The 16,944-nt window shown below is 39.7% G+C and overlaps 1 protein-coding gene across 6 annotated transcripts in view; it reads left to right on the top strand.

Moving 5' to 3' along the window:
* The window catches only part of OTUD4 (OTU deubiquitinase 4), a 37,591-nt gene extending 22,149 nt beyond the window's left edge, over nt 1–15,442 (top strand). For 3 of the 6 annotated variants that reach the window (XM_075421049.1, XM_075421048.1, XM_075421053.1), the window contains 11 exons: nt 860–960; nt 2,318–2,442; nt 2,575–2,755; nt 3,924–4,089; nt 5,450–5,570; nt 6,969–7,024; nt 7,573–7,731; nt 8,313–8,451; nt 9,496–9,765; nt 10,507–10,547; nt 12,795–15,442. In XM_075421049.1, coding sequence (XP_075277164.1) covers nt 860–960; nt 2,318–2,442; nt 2,575–2,755; nt 3,924–4,089; nt 5,450–5,570; nt 6,969–7,024; nt 7,573–7,731; nt 8,313–8,451; nt 9,496–9,765; nt 10,507–10,547; nt 12,795–14,021 — 2,586 coding nt within the window. In that variant the 3' untranslated portion in view covers nt 14,022–15,442. The remainder of the gene's footprint in view (nt 1–859; nt 961–2,317; nt 2,443–2,574; nt 2,756–3,923; nt 4,090–5,449; nt 5,571–6,968; nt 7,025–7,572; nt 7,732–8,312; nt 8,452–9,495; nt 9,766–10,506; nt 10,548–12,794) is intronic. The other 3 variants (XM_075421052.1, XM_075421051.1, XM_075421050.1) reach the window with 3 other exon arrangements.
* The last annotated feature ends 1,502 nt before the right edge of the window (nt 15,443–16,944 follow it).

The raw sequence follows: 16,944 nt of genomic DNA, 5'->3' as shown, positions 1-16,944 counted from the left end.
CACAAAAAACCCAAAACAAACAAAAAGACCTAATGTGGAGTTGATTTTATTGTTTAATAGTACAGGCTTAAAACTTCTACTTAAGTCCCTAAGGCTGTCCTGTGCAGTATTTACTAAAGAGTACAGATACTATTAGTAGAGAGAACTCTGGTAATTAACATACTCCTTCTGTTCAATTTCTATGTGCATGGCCAGGTGGTAAATGTATGGGGTAAAAACATGGGAAGGGAAGATGAAGTAGGTAGTGAAAATTGGAGTTGAGCAAACTAATACAACTTGAAAGCCAAATGTTGCAGCAGAATGTTATGAAATTTATTTTATATTTAACAGAAAAATTTTAAGAACATGGAAGGTCAGACAAGTAACACTGACCACATCTGAACAACTTTATTTGGTTGTGTTAAAAAAACTTTCTGAAGAATAACTTCGGAAATAATTGGTGTTCATTATGTTCTGAATTCAATTTCACTGAAGTTAGTAATGAATTTTTCTTTTCTATACATGAATTTTAACAAGGAAAAACTTTGGGTCTTATTGGAAGAAAAAGTGTTTTCAATAAAGCTGAAAAGCCTTGGTACACTGATTACTTCTAACTTTCTCATGTAGTTTTGAACGCAGTGTTGCATTAAGTAGTGTTACCCAGCAAGCTTTCTGTGTTTGTTTTTTTTAATACTATTTTTATTTCTTTCTGAAGAAGCAATATGGGTTGAAGATTTCCTTTTGATACATTTAATTACATGGTGTTTATTTCTCGGGTATACTGTGCCCAGAGGAAAATTTCTATTTTTAACTTTGCTGATATTTTTCATTGTCTCTTTTGAAGCTAATGCACTTGGTTTTTTACTCTCTTTTCTTCCAGGTGTGCTTAGACCATAATGGGAAGTTTTATAATGCCCATATTCAAGAAGTTTGTTCAGAGAATGGGCCAGTTGTTGTGTTTGTAGAAGAGCTTGGAGCAAAGTAAGTGCTTAATCACCTTTGGAAAAGTGTGCCAAACTGAACCTTGGTAATGGCAGCATTACTTTAGTTCAGAGTTCATTTCAGCTGCTGAAGTGTATCTGCTTCTTTACTTGAAGCAGTACTACCACAAAATTGTTAAGAATAATGAAAAAAGGAGAAAATGGTTCTGCATTGATTGTCACTTCTGACTCTCTTCTTTAGTGCTAGGAAGCCTGGGTATTACTTGCAGAGTAAAACTGACTACGTTAGTATTAGGATTTTTTTTTTTTTGCACAAGATTAAATCCTAAACAGATTGACACCATCCGAATTAATGGTTGACCATCCTAATTAAGTGTTGCTTGTTGTGCTTAATAATTAGATGCTAGATTTGTGACGAGCTTTTCATATTAAAAGGTCTATCAAAGCACCTAGCTTCTCTGTTGGTTGAGTAGCTCTGCCTGATTTCATAGAGTGCCAAGCTGCTGTTCAGATCAGCATCATCTTTGCCCTGCCTTGGGACAAACTAAGTGTTTAAAGATGTTGGTGGGAATGGCAGGTTTTTCTTGTGTGTTGTTGGTTGGCTGTTATAGTGGGTTGTTTTTCTGGGGTGGTGGTGGTTTTGGTTGTTTTTGTTGGGGGGGTTTGTTTGTTTTTTTTTGGGGGGGGGTGTGTGGTTTGAGATCTTCTTGAGCTTTGCTGTGCAAGTTCTGCAACTCTTCTGGGGCAAAAAACCCCAGCAGTGCAGTGTAGTTTAGGAAGAGGAAACAGTTTCAGTCAAGGTAAATAAGGGAAGGAGACAGATGCCCATTAATGTCATGTGATCTCCTGTAAAAAAATTAAAAAAAAAAAAGAAAATGTGAACTTTGAAGACTGTCTTGCAGTTTTGTTCCCTTTTTAGATAGAGGTTTAACCTGATTTGAATGTCTTCCTTTGAAATTATGTAAAAGGTTGCTTAGACATCCTATAGCATCCTCAGTTAAAGATACAGTAGTTACTCTGGGATATAAACCACCAATGTAATGTTTTTCACTCTTTAATGTAGTGTTTGTGATAAGTTTACCTGTTGAGTATGTTGCTTTTTCTGATAATTTTCCATTTCTGTCTGCCCTGAAGAAATTGGAATACTCACTTCACAAATGGTGGATTGTTCTTTACTGGCTAAGTTTGCATAAACTTATCAGAGTTTTGTTTGGAAAAAAAAAAAGGTTTATTCTTCTACATGTTTCTGGAGTGTAATTATAAAGAGCAAAGGACTTTGAATGCAATGTTCTCAAAAATGGACAGACCCATCAGTTGTAGTAAACATGTGGTATTAATTTATGCAAGCACCAGTTTGATCGTTAAGATATTTTTCCCTCCATGATTTTTTTTTATAGGCATGCTGTCTCACTGAAGAGCCTTAAACCTCTTCCACAGGCCTCTCCTATGGAGGGCTGGAACACTGTGCCAGGGAAGAAGATAAAAAAGTTTTTCCCAGCATGGGGGCAGAATGCTCAGCCCGGTAGGATTGTACCTGTCTTTGTGTGGCAGAATCTTTATTGTCAGATCTTTTGTCCCAAAGAGCTTAAAAAATGATTTAAAAAAAAAAAAAAAAAGAAAAAAAGAAAAATCTGTTTTTGCGTCTGTATCACAGATGCAGATTGCAGAGGGCCAAAGAACCAGAGCAAGTCAATAAAACCTCAGTCAGCACTACCTCCTCGACTTCAGCATACTGTGGGAACCAGGCAGCATCAGTTCTTATGTTCTGGACCCCAGCCTCATCAGACCTCAGCTGAGCAAAAACCTCCAGGCAGGAATCCTTCCCAGACTGTAAGGTAAAACTGCAAATAACGTTTTCCTTGTCTTGAACTCCAGCTGAGCTGCTTGGAGCCCAGGTGCCTGCTTCAGATGCTTCCAACATGCTCTTCTGAAATATGTTGCCATTAAATTCTTAGGAACTGTTCCAAGTCCTTAAGAATACACACAGGGACAGGAAAGATGCCATCATGAGCTGCCACATTTTTTTCTTGCATGGCAGCATCTCCCCTGGAAGCACCATACACAAAACTGCAGTTTCTTCTTGGAAAGTGGGTGTTGTGGGGTTTTTTTCTTATTGGGTGGGGCTGAAGTGGTGTTGCACGTGGAGGTTCTTGGGCATGGCTAAGATCATCTCTCACCTTCTGCAGAACCTGTTATAGAGGACTGCTTCATGTTATGGCTGAGCGCTTGAAGCAGTACGAGAACAGCATTTTTCCTGCATTTGTTGGTAGTGTTTTTTTGATTCATTGTGCTGCTGCAGCAGAGTTTGTTTTCATCATTACCACTCTTCTATCCTATCTAAAAAGCTGTTCTGTACTTGGATACAAACCCAAACTATTCATGGTCTATTCTGTCACTCTTCTGTATTGTAACTCCTTGTGGAATAAATGGAGTCTGCCATATGCAACGTTTTAAATGCATTTTTCTTCCCCCTTTAACCTAAATACACGAGTATCCTAAAAAGTTTAGTTGAGTAATTCAGAAAGCTGAAGCAATAGTGATGTTAATTTTGTGTAGTGATGCTTCACATATTGAAAATTATAATGCATTTTCCATTTTGTTGTTGTATTTACAGAAATCTTCCCCAACTTTCTCTTGCATGTTCCTAGATAGCAGATGAGGGGCTGGTCAGTTCTCAATTCGCACAGAAATGGATTAGATCACTTGATGTAGGGTTTTGGTTTTTAACTACAATCTAATAATTACCATTTGTTACAAAGTCTCTCAAAATTGTATTGGACTGAACAAATCATGGACAAAATCCATTCTTTCCCTTCCTTAAATTTTATGTATATGGGTAAGTTTCAATGGGCAGAAAGGGTTCTGGTATATGTGGATTGCGTAAGCAGTGCTATATAATTACTGTCTTTCTTCCTTCTAAACGATGAGTTTGTATTGTGTTTGATACTGGTGATAATTGGATTTCTTTGTCAAAGTGGTTATGTTTCATTTTTTCCTTTACAGAAAACCAGACCGGGAGAGAACCGAGGATCTGAACCATGGCAGCAAAGATTGTAACTACTTTGGCCTGTCTCCAGAGGAACGCAGAGAGAAACAGGCTATAGAAGAATCTCGGTCGCTGTATGAGATCCAGCAGAGGGATGAACAAGCTTTTCCTGCTCTTTCCAGTGTATGCTTTTTTCATTGTAATTAATAGTGCATTTTTCATACTTGTCCGTGAATCTTTAATTAGCACTTGTTGCTTTGCTATTCTTGCATTACAATACAACTTAGAAGTTAAGGATTTCTGCATGCTCACTTTCTAGATAGGAATATGTGAATCTGCAATGCTTTATATATTCCAGATAAGACACATACATAGTAGTTTCCCCTGGGAATAATTAATGCCCACTGCACACAGTTCTTTAGGCATGTGAATATGGTAGACGCATGAGCTTTTGACGCTGTAGGCTTCTTTCTTCGTATTCCTCCTGTCTTTGTAGGGGAGTGCAAAGCCTTCCGATTACTCAGATGATGTCTTTTTCTTGTATGTTGGGCTCAAACTTCAAGGCAAGGATAGAACTTGCTCTGAAATACACGTTTAGCTGAGAAACAGCTCAGTAAGATGGCACTGTAGGGCTTGAGTTAATACCAGGGGTGACTAGGTGATTGTTTCTGATTTGGTTTACGTACAGCCTGTTTTATGTATAAGTGACTTTTCTTTTTAGTGTGAGAACTTGCCTGGTGTCATAAGTAAGGCAGATTCTTTCTCTGACTTGCTCTCTTTCTGTTGTGGAGCTGAGCTGGCTTCAGTGGAGTTGTCTATGAGGGAAGAATATGGCCTTGAGATTTTGAGAGATTATTCTATTGGATGCGATTTTTAAAGAAAGTGGATTGGAGTCTCAGTACATCCAGGGAGTGAGCAGATCCTGTGGGTGAAGAGCTGCTGTCTACATAGGTTTATTCTAGAGACCTGTGGGGCTTTTTGTGTTTAAATCCTATGGCAAACAGAAGACCCAGGCTGGGAAGAATGAGTAGGTGAAAGATGGGCCTTAAATCTCTTGCTTTGTGGAAGTGACTTCCTGCGTGATATCTTTCCGTTCTTGAGCAGTAATTACTGATATTGGTGTAATCGAGATGAAATGTACGGCTCTTCTGCGCTGCAAAGAGCAGACCAAGACTGAAGCCTAACGGGCAGAGGTTGCTTGCTTCCCTCTGAGCTGTGCTTAACGTTATGCTGTGTTTCTTCACCTGCAGAAGCAGAATGTGATTTTAAAGCAGACATTGACAGACTAAAGCAGGTTTTGTTTGTCATGTAAACTAAGGACATGAATGCTTTTAAAAGATACTTTGCAAAAATTTAGTAATAAATGAAAGAGTGAGTGAATCTGAATGATACTGATCAAGACTGCTTTCCCTCCCATGCCTTTCTGCCTGTCGCAGAGATGAGATAATGTTGTGAAGGCATAATAGTATTGTAACAGATAATGACAAAGTGTCATTGGGCTTATTATATAAATTCGTATTTCTGCTTTTATAAACTTTTTTAGAATCAGTCAGTCTGTCAGGCGGCTACACAAGCTGTGGATAATTTGAACCAGAAAAAGTTTGTAAATAATGAAAGAAGAAACAGCAAGTGGACAGCAGAGGTGGAAGAGCAGAAGGATAAAGGTAAAAATAAATGGTTTTAGATCAAAGCTTTTTTTGTTTGCTAGGTTTTATTACCAGCCTCAGAATTTATTCAAGATGGGGAAAATTACCATAAGTAATAGTGCCAAACTAAGATAGGTTCAAAGTAGCAAAGGTATGGTTGAGGGAGAAAGTGCACATTTTCCTGCTTTGTGAATGTGGCTGAGAGCTGTCCTGTCAGCTTTGCCATAACTAAAGACCTTTGGTTCCTTTAGCTCTGGCAACAGCAGAGGCATTGCTGTTGTGTATTTATGGTACTTGTGCTCCTTAGTCCCTCTTAGAACATGTAATGCCTTCTTGAATGGTCTCACAGGGACTAATGCTACCTGTTTTTCAGTCCCCAAACATCTGAAAACTTGTTTCCTTTAAAAACTTTATTTCATCAGCAATCCCAAAAAGAATGTTGATGTAGAGAAAGCTCTTGACTACAGTGTCGTGATAGATTTTTCCGAAGTGCACAGCATGTATATCTTTATCTGTTTTTTGTGATGCTCTGGGTTGTGTTGCCTCTTCTGAAATTAGGTTAAAAATCCTGTGGTAATTAACTGTGCTTCCTTCCGAGTGTTTTGAGATTCCTGTTGGTGCTTGGGGAATTGGCAGTAATTCTCATGATCAATATTGTTTTAATTTACGTTGTTGTCTAGTTGTGAAGGTGCATATACTAAGCTTTTAAAAAGTACATATCTGTTTACTGGCTACAGTTATGTGCATGAATTTGATTGACAAGCAGTGGTAACCAGTTTTGAACATAAGCTAGAATGTGAAGAACTTGTACAGATCTTACTATGTGAAGATTATGCCATGACTGTTTTAAACACCTTCTCCCCCACGAAGCGTTTGTTGGTGCTTGAGAAATAAAACTTTCTGCATCAGTCTGAAAACTTTCTAGATCTTTTGAACAATTGAAGCCTTCTAAATTGATCTGTTAGTCAAAAGTAGGTATGACTTTAAACTTCTGTTACCGTAACACTTGAATACAGAAATGCAGATCAAAACATTTTCATTTTAATGGAAGTACAAACTTCCATTAAAAGGAGGGAGGGATTTGGGATGAATGATATGCGTTTAAAGAGACAGCTGCATTTCTTTCCTGCTTCCCTGAAGCATCACCAAAATGGTCAACAAACATCAGTAAAGAACTCCTGTAGAGCTTTGAAAACCCAGGTTGAAATAGTTGCTCTGTTATTGCCTTAACTGTTTATTTTAGGATGCTTTGATCTTTGATAAAAGTTGAAGTTTACATTTTCTGAAGTAGTATGTGCTGAGGTAGGCTTTGTTTTGAAGGTTTAACTTAGGAAAGACAAACTTTAACTGGCTTAAGTTGTGGTAGCCATAAATGGTGTAATGGTTCATTTACTAGGTTATGTCTTGGTGTTACAGAGTCAAATTCCAGACAGATCCACTTAAATCAGAAGCTTGAGCCAAATTCATCTGAGGTAATCTTAAAGAAAAGACCACATTTTTTTTTTTAATGTTGTTGCTTCTCTGATACATGATTAACAGAACAATAGCTACCTTCAGAGCTGTGATTGCTGCTGCTTTACAGCTTTTAGTGAAATACTTCTAAGGTTGGAGGCTTGTATTGCTGTCAGCTTTCCTCAGCCCCTGTAACCCATACTTACAGTCTTTCTCTGCAGTCTCAGTTCTCAGATCTGGGCTATCGAGAGCACTTATGAACCTGGATTTGTAATTGCTTAGTACAGTCTGTACTTTCAGTATAATGGGACCACAGAAGATTTGATGTTTACTAATAGCTACTGTGCTAACAGACCATGATCTCTGAAGTTCGGTGAAGATTTGTGGCCTCTTGTTTGCTTTTAACCTTTGCCGTCCTTTCAATGAGCAAAATGTTACACTAGTATAATAGTGATCGGGTGCTCAGCCCACTTTGTGCGTAGTGTGGTTTAGTATCTTTGAATGCCTCTTTGAAAAGTAAATCTTACTATTAGACCAGCTGTGTCTGTTGTTTTTAACTCTGCTTTAGAAGAATAGTCAAGATGAGAGTTACCCAAAAGCTTCATCTCCTTTGGAACAAGTAAAACCAGATTCTCCAATTCTTGCTGAGCAAGTAAGGAATGTTTGTTTGATTTCAAAGTTTTCCAGTCAGGAGACTTCAGACAAAGGGGAGCTTCATCACAGCCACGTATGTATTATAATACTGGCTTTTAATTATGTAGCCATTTCTATGGTAATAATGCTAAAATTTGGTATTTAAGGTTAGGAATCTGTTATGTCCAACATAAAGAATGTAAAAGGACAATGCTTGATAAAAAGTAAAGGCATATCCTTTCTCTTCTGGGAGAGGGGTTATTTCATATCTTTCTGCTAAGATAATAGTGATTTTCACTTTAAATTCTTTACCTTTGCTTTTTCAGGTTTCTCCAAGGTTATTGGTAATTGTTTGTGAGGAGGGTGGCTTTTCTTTTTGGATGGGAGCAACTAAATTTAATGCGTGTGGAGGTGGTTGTAACACTGATGGCTGTTTGTGGTACAGGCACATTCTGGGTAGAGCTCAGTGCAGTTCTTCACACAGTGATGCAATGTATCTCAGATCTCTCTTATGGATACAGCCTGGTATGTCACTAGTTAATATTTTGCTGTGGTGATGGTGGTAGTCTGGATAATACTGAGTCATCAAGCCTTTTCTGGTAGAAGTCAGACATATTAGGGGTCACCAGAAAAGGTGATTTGGAATAATTTAATGTGATGTCTTTGTTTTTATAGAACGTGACAGAATGTTTACCAAGCATAACTCCAACACCTTCGCCAGTCTTTTCTGAGGTGCATTTACCTCCAGCAGTGCCTTCTGTACCAGCCATTGTGCCAGCTTGGCCGAGTGACCCAACAACCTATGGACCAGCAGGTTTGAAGAAATATTAACGTAAATCGGAAACTACTAACCCTGAAAAATACTTCAAATGTCTTGCTAAATTGAAGATGCTTCAGGAGACACTGTTTCGTATAACTTCATATTCCAAAGGCAGTCACTTACAGGAATATAGTTTCTCCCTGCTAAAAGCTAGTGAGAGTTCTAGTAGATCTTTGGTCGCCCACATACGTAGTTTGCTTTACTCCCTACCTGAATGTGGAAGAGAGATGTGTACTCGACTCTGTTTTTCTCCTGAGTGGGGTAGAGTTGAGTTTTGAGGGGGCTTATTCTGAGGATCTGCTTGAGGTAGAACACGTCATCAGCATGTCGAAGATTGATACGTGTTTGTGCTCTGTGTCCCCTGTAATAAGCTCCTTGATTCATTAAGGACTCAGCTTGGGTCTGGTATGTCTGGAACTAATGAGATCCATCTGGACCTGAGCTACAAAGCCAGTATAAAGGATTTCTGTGCTGCGCCTGTCTTCTGTTCTGATACATGGAATTAGCTTAGATTCAATATTGCTCGTTAGATCAGGTGCTGTAGTTTCTCTCCTGCTGTTGTGTTTCTCTACAAGAACTAACTTTCAAATCAGTGTCCTGTGTTCTTGTGATACAGTAATAATCCTGTCGTACTTGACCGCATCTGTGACAGAAGATGCATAGTCCAGTTAATCTGAGCTCAGATTCAGAATTGACCGTAAATAACTAGTCAGAATGAGAACTGCAGAGATTCACATATAAGTTTGTTTCCTCCTTTTTTTTTCCCCGCTCCTATTTCCTTCTGGTATTCATAATTCTAAAAATAAATATGGGAAGGGTTTAGCTATTTCTGGAAAGCGTAACTGTTTCACTCTTTCTGAAAACTATTCATTGCATTTAGTGAAGTCTTCGTTTCTAACTTGTCAACTCAAGAAATTCCTCCTGTGTCTTCCTGAATACCTTTTTTCTTTTTTTCCCCTGTCTTTTGAAACTTGCTTTCCCACTGTCATTTTCTTTTGTGGTTGTATATAGTTGACGTATATGCTTTTTTCCCCTTAGGTATTCCAGCCCAAATACCTGCTTCTTCATTGATGGCAGCCGCAGCAACGGGACCTGACTCTATTGTATCGCAGGCTCAGGTAACATCTGCTCCAGTTGCTGGAGTTCTTGTGTCGCTACAAGCAATTAACCAGCCTTTAATGCCTTTGCCTCAGACTCTGAATCCTTATCAGGATCCGCTATACCCTGGATTCCCTTTTAGTGAAAAGGGAGAAAGAGCTGTTGCACCCTCTTACTCCCTGTGCAGTACTGGGGAAGACTTACCTAAAGGTGAGAAGCTAGGAGGAGGTCTGGATTTTATACTGTTTTTCCTAATGGGTTTTCTTTTCTTAAAATGTAGATAAAGATCACTTATTTGGTCCTGTTGTCAGTCTGTGTCAAAAGATCTAGTGGTTATCATTCCATGATTTAAGGCGTGGGAGGGACTAGTGAATAGAGTTGTAACTCTTCAGTCTGTGTTGCTAACATTGTGATTATGTTAGGTGGTTACACCTGGAAATCTGATTACAGTTTTGTGGTTCGTAGCTTGACCCACCGTAACTTGAGGCTTTGTGAATGTAAAGCATTTTCTTTGGGGAAACTGCTTCCTTTTACAGTAGCACATTTTCTCTTGTAATCAGAAGGTTGGAAATTGTTGAGCATTTCCTTACTGGTCTGGGAAAGCACAGGTTTTGGCATACTACAAATGTGGAATGTGCCCATGAAGAACGTATCATGTCTGACTGCACGGTGGTGTTTGTTTACTGAACTGTTTCTTTAGAAACCAGAAGTTCAGTTTCACAAACTGTTAAAACTGAAATTTAAACTGCAGTTGTGTTCTAGGTAGCTTGCTGTGGCAAAAAAAAAAGCCCCCAAAACAACCAACAAACAAATTAATCAAAGACATGCAAGTAGCAACTTAATACCAGTGTTTCTCCACTGAAATGGAACTTTATGCAGGGACTAATTTTTCAGTCGGATTAAGGTAATATTTCAGGTTGTCATAGATCTTTTTCTGCTTTTTTTTCCTAGATAAGAATATTCTTAGATTTTTCTTCAATCTTGGTGTGAAGGTAACTCTTTGAGCTTATGTTTTTGTGTTATACTGTAAAATTTGCTTGTATTTGGTAGTACTTGGAGTGCAGAAGTTTGGTTCTGCAGCTGTAGACTTCAGGTTCATCTTTAAATTTGAAATACTTTCTTATTTTGTCTTCTGTTAACTGGGATCCCAACAGTAGTCCACATTGGGGTTCAAGTCAACAGAAATAAATTTTCTCTCTACTGATAGTGAGAGCTATTGGCTTCCAACTGTGGCTCTACAGTCTACAGATTGTGCTTTACAAATTCACAGGTAGACCACTGTGAGTTTGAAAATGCATTCTTTCAGAAGCAGCATATAGTAAAAGACAAAAGGCTCTCTGACCATGTCTGTGTACTCGCAAGGCCATTGCAGTACCAATGCCTAGTATGTCTTTCCCTGTGGACGCTCCCTGAAGTAATCTGCACGTGTCCTTTCTCCTCGGGTTAGGGACAACAATTGTTTATTTTTAATGTTCTAAGTAATTATAGTAGCAGTTGATGCGTATGTGTGGTGCAAATCTGCGTGTGTGGTTGGGGAAGAGGCTTATCCAAAAAGGCAACATTTTCCATTTCTTGGTAAGGGGCTAGTTGTTTGCTTAGTTTCTCCCTTCCGCACATAAAAATGTTCCTTCTTTTACCTTCTCTTACTCCTTCTGTCAGGCAAACTACTTTGGAAAAGGTGCTGAGAGCTCTTAGGCTTATTCCACATGACTTTGGCCATAAGTAACGATTCTGTTTGGTGTCTGTGCATGGAAAGAGGGAATGTTCAGCACAACTTACAAAGTAAATTTAGATTTGAGAACTGTGTGCCTAATACAAGTCTTTTTGCTTAACAGAATATCCAAAAGTCATTAGCAAGTGTCATTGCAATGTATTTAAACAGTGTTTGTTCCATAAGCCTACGTACATTTGGGACTCTCCTTACTGGTACTTTGTATTACTTAGGACATAGTCCGTGATTTTGGTGCTTCAGCAGCACCTACTGGTCAAAGTACCATGTTCTAGTAGCTGTGCTCCTCAGCTGGTGACCAAATAGTATGGTAGACCTGGGAACTACTTTCTGCATGATCCAGTCCACTGCTTGGGTCTCCGATCCCGCCACGCTGTTATCCCCACCCTTTCAGCTGCTTGGTGGGAGTGAACTGGCTGGTTCCTGTTGAGAGGAGGTCTGGCTGGGCTTCTTAGGACAGTTTGCTCCAGGGACTGTTTCTACAGGTGTCACAGACAAGACCGTGCCAGGTTTTGGGCTCTGCCCTCTGCCTACTCCAGTGTTCCCTTAGGCAACCTTGTGCCTCCAGCAGCCTTGCGTGGTGTTCTGTATGGCACATTGTATTATAAAAACATCTACAATGCTGCTCTTGGGCCAGCTGCTGTGTACCATAACACAAACATGAAGTCTGTGTTTATCAACTCAAACTCTGAGCAATGTAACTGTAAGCCAGTGTGTGCCCGTTGGTTAAGACGGAAGTAAAGGGAAGGGGTTCACCACCTGAGATGGGTGACTTCAGTGTTGTGAATGTCGCTCATGTTCACTAACAGCACGGGAAAGGCTGCCGCTGAAAATGGCGCGTGTCCATGTGTGTCTCCCACCGGTATCCGGACAGTGTCTTGCGTATTCTAAAGAAACCTACCCCCCCCTACTTTATGAAAGGGCTTTTGAGAAAGCTGATCTGTGGGTTGTGTGAATATATGGATTTCAATCTTTATAAATTGTCCCTGGGGCAATGATCTAACTTCGGGTCTTGGTGTAGTCTGTTGTGTGTGTGTTTGTTTTTTTTCTTTCTTTTTTTAAGTGAAAATGTATGTGTGGTATGACTCCTAGTTGTTTTGATTGTTAACCCTTATCATTTCGAAAAGTGAGCTAGTGGGGCAAATTGCTGATTAATAACTGTGATTCTGGAAAATTAATTTGAAATGTATGTCTTCAAATGCATAGCTAAAGCTTGACTTAATAGCATCACGTGTTTAAATTAGCTATATAGAAATCATATTACCAAGTTTTCTTACTGGTCATAACTGTTGCCCATCTGAACTGCATTTGGAAGAAAGACTAGAAATTAGAACATCATCCTGGACTCCTGGATATTCTTAGGATTGAGGGCAGTCACTGTAAATAAAATTAACCTTTACTTCCTGTGATTAACTGTTTCAGAATGGTAAACGACGTGTGTGCTATTACGTGTGTCTGAACACTCAAAAGACCAAATACTTTTTCTTCTCCCCTCCCCCCTGTCTTGCAGGCATACAGTTGCCCCATGTGGGCACCCCATTCTTACTTGTACCCGCTGCACCAGGCCTATTTAACTGCTTGTAGAATGTACCCAAACGTGTCCGTCCCTGTGTACCCGCACAACCCCTGGTTCCAGGAGGCTCCACCGACTCAGAATGAAAACGAAACTGCACGGACAAACAGGCACTTTGCTGTTCCGAGCGAGACCAGATCCAACGGTCAAATTCCACAGGTTGACAGCAGATCTCCATCACTGCCTCTGATTATGCCTACAGCTCAGGTGTCAGAAAGTCAAGGACAGGTCTGTGTAGAATCGGAGAATCCAGTGCAAGCTCTTCACGCAAACTATGAGGAGTCCCTGCGAGGGAAAAATATGTTCCCACAGCCCCCCTTTGGACACAATCACTTCCTAGGAGCTGTGCCAATAGCACCTCCTTTCTTTCCTCACTTTTGGTATGGGTACCCAGTTCAGGGTTTCATTGAAAATTCTGCAGCAAGACCTAATGTTGTCATGTCACCTGAGGACAAAGAGGCAACAGCTGGCACCTCTGCAAACATGTATGTGGCTAAAGAATGCAGCCCTCCAGTTCCTGTAGTAAACTGTGCAGAAGCGCTTCAGAAGGCTACCAGCAGCGGTGGCTCGAACAGCGTGCCATTCCTGGTGGCTGGTGCAGGCAGTGAGTGCAGTGCCCCAAAAGAAGCTTCAGCTAGGGCACCTCAGTTGGAGCAACCTTGTCCTTCAGCTTCTTCTGCTAAGCAAAAAACAGCCGGGCAGCAAAATCATTCTCCGCAAGTACAGGGGATGGAGAGGCAGGCAGCGGTGCCCAGCACTCCACCACTGTCGGCAGAACCACTGAAAAATGAACTGAAAAACAGAATTTGCAGTCGTAAGGAGAAGATGGATAAAGGTTCCAAGGGCGCTGGTAATCTGCAGGCAGAGAGAACAAGGGAAGAGAGCTCTGAAGATGAGAGTGAAGTTTCCAATATGCTGAGAAGTGGCAGATCCAAGCAATTCTATAACCAGACTTACGGAGGAGGCAGGCGGCCTAGACTTGAGTGGGGTTATTCCAGCAGGGGAGGATACCAGTTCCAGAGAAATGAGGAGGCCTGGAAAGGACCACCCGGCAGAGCCAGGGATGATGGCTACCAGTACCAGCGAAACTTCAGGGGCAGGCCATACAGGAATGACCGGAGAAGGGCAACGCTGGGAGATAATCAGAGGGGGCATCAAGCATAGAATGAATGGATAACTGAGAATTTTAAAATGCAAAAAGTAATTTGAAGTAGCAGTTTAAAAATCTTAATCTTTCTTTTTAGTGAGGTTCAAGGATATACTGAACTTCTGGCGAGCAACGACTAGGAGGTCGTGAACTTGTGCCATGTGGTTTTTGGGGGATTATAGAGGTTGTTTGGCTTAGCATTTTTTCCTCAATCTCAAATTAGAAAAAAACAATATAGGTTTAGTGTTTGGTAACTTCCCCCCCAGGGTTTGAGTTTGTGATAGAAGATGGGTATGTACGTTTACTAGAGTGACAAATTACAGCATTGGATGCGATCTAGATTTTAAAATTGACAGTAACATTGCACCAAATATAAATGTATATTTTATCATACAATGCCTTAGTTCTGAACTGAGCTAAAGGAATTCTCAGCCTACTGCACTGTTGTCTTTGATATGCTTCCAACCCAAAGGCCTTTCATCTCAAAAAGGAAAAAAAAAAAACAGAAAAAAAATCTGTCAAACTTGAATGTTTCTCTTCAGTGTGTTACATGTACGGCAGCCAGCTAACCCTGTGTCTTAGGTATGTTGTATATAGTTCTTTTAATATTCATAGGGTATATTTTTGAATTTTAAAAAGCATTTATTTGTTGAAATCAAAATCAAGACAAGCAGTCAAGAAAAGCTGTGTATGAGTTAAGAATGGCTGTTTCCACCAAGAATTCTTAATGCTGGTGTGACTAGAATGGTGCCTATGCCAACTAAATAATTACAAAGACAATAAAAATGTAGATGCTATGCATTTCCAAAATAATTCTGCATCTGTTATAATAGCAGAAGTTTTTTTAATGCCACTTTAACACTAATGCACTGACAAATCCTAGATATTTTGTGAGGAGAGATGCATAAAGTACACGTTACGTTTTTTAAGGTTGTATGATTGAGCTACTGTTCAGTATTCTTTTGTTGCTGCACTGTTGATGCAAATTTATGTTTTGCATGTACAACTCATTGCTGGAACTACTTTTAAAAGCAAGATGGAGAGTCTGTGTGCTCTGCTCTTCCCTACAATTCAGAAGAAAGTGGCTTCTGCCTTACATTTTTACACTGTGTCAGAGTTCTGATGCTGTTTCTTCTGACCCCGGTAAAGATCTCTGCAGTGTTCCTGTTGCCTTTGCAGTTTGGATGATCAGCTGTCCAGACGCGGAGAGCACAGCGTGCACAGTATTCACTCAGCTCTGTTGCTCTGTAAAATTAACTGTTGTGTATATTTTTATATCTGTGTATATACTAGTGTGGGTGATGGTACTCTTTTGTTCATGTCCGAGATTGTATACCCTTGATCAGGAAACTTGATAGTTATGTGATAAAGAATTTCTTTTCAGATGCATGCCATGTATAAAACCCTACTTAAAATAAATGTTTGTCTTTTCACTTTCTTTCTAAATTATATCCATGTCTTTGAAACTATTGCAATGACTTAAGTGTATGGTTTTCTTCCACTAGAGCCACTTGTAGACACAGCAGAAGTATAAACAGTAAATATGTAGGCAAGCTGCAAACTTGAAGGGATGTAAACTAGATTTCTAGTTCGTAAAATGGTAGTGGGTAGGGGCAGTACTGTGGGGTTTGGGGGTCTTTTTTTGAGTCTAAATCTTTTTCCATTCAGAAATGTATTCAGGATTTCAGAAGAGGCAATCTTCAGCTTTTCAGGCTGAGAATTAAGCAAGCCCTGAGGGATCTTAAAAGGAGCTTCTTGTAATCTTTCCTGGGAGGTTCTAAAGCGTAACTCCAGGTGTAGCCCAGATCTGTCCAGCAGTCACCAAAACAATCATTCCATACTGCAGCAGGTATTTAATTGTGAGCTTTGCTGCAAGAACCAAGGCACTGTCATTTCCACAGAAACTTCTTGGAAGAAACAACGGGAAGCACAGGCATAGCAGTAACTGGTAGGGCTGTGCTTTTAGAATTTACATTTAAAAATTTAAGCTGGGCCTATGCCCTGCCTTGCTGCTGTAGGACAGTTATGGACTGAAATGTGCAGATGTAATATTTTCTCCACCTTCACTGTTGATTACTTATGGTTTTCTCTGTTTTTGCTGAAAGACTTTTAGATTGATTGTCTTTTACCTAGCACATGATGTTTTAGACTGCAGGATCCCACTGGTTAGTAGCGGACTCTATGTAATATTTAGCATATAACTAACAGATGTGCAGCTTCAGGTATCTGCTAATCTACATCTTTACCTTTCCCTAATTAGGACAGAAGATGCAGAACCTGAGGCCACAGGGATTTCTACTCATCTGCATGACTTAACTGTAAATTTTAGCTAGCCTTTGGAAGTTTTTGTCTGAACAGGCGGTGGTGGTGGTGTAAGGATGTGTTCATTACCTCTACTTTTTCATGGCATACCTCCGTTGGCACAATATGGCTGGATTTCTGTTGTCAGTTAGATGTAGCTGGGTACGTAGGAGGGTATGTAACACACAATACTGCCAAGGTTATAAAATATCCAAGTTACTAACACACATAATGGCTTAAAAAAAACCACAGACCACTGCCTTGTCCTGTAACTTATGAGGCAAAGATGTAAAAAACACCAAATACGTGTTTTTTCTGTCATCTCTCATAACATCTTGCACATGCAAGTAAATGCAGAACAGACAACTGTTGCATGGAAAATACATTCCTTCCTTTTGAGATACATACCTGAAAGTTATTTTGACACGTCTTTGAAACTTGTGTAACATTTGTGTAGGAATACTTAAATATAGGCACTTTTCGCTCTGTCTCCCTGAAGTACCTTACTTTATATGGAAATTGATTTTTAACAAGCTATTTTTTATTTACTTTCATTTTTGTCTATAGTAAGCATCAAAGCTCTCACTTTAGGCAAAAGCAGTTCTTGCATCTTAACCTTGTAAAAACTTCTTTTCATGG

This window comes from Opisthocomus hoazin, chromosome 5 (assembly GCF_030867145.1).
Source record: "Opisthocomus hoazin isolate bOpiHoa1 chromosome 5, bOpiHoa1.hap1, whole genome shotgun sequence".
NCBI lineage: Eukaryota > Metazoa > Chordata > Aves > Opisthocomiformes > Opisthocomidae > Opisthocomus > Opisthocomus hoazin.
The sequence above is the reverse complement of the archived record's forward strand: the minus strand, read 5'-3'. Positions and strand labels throughout refer to the sequence as shown.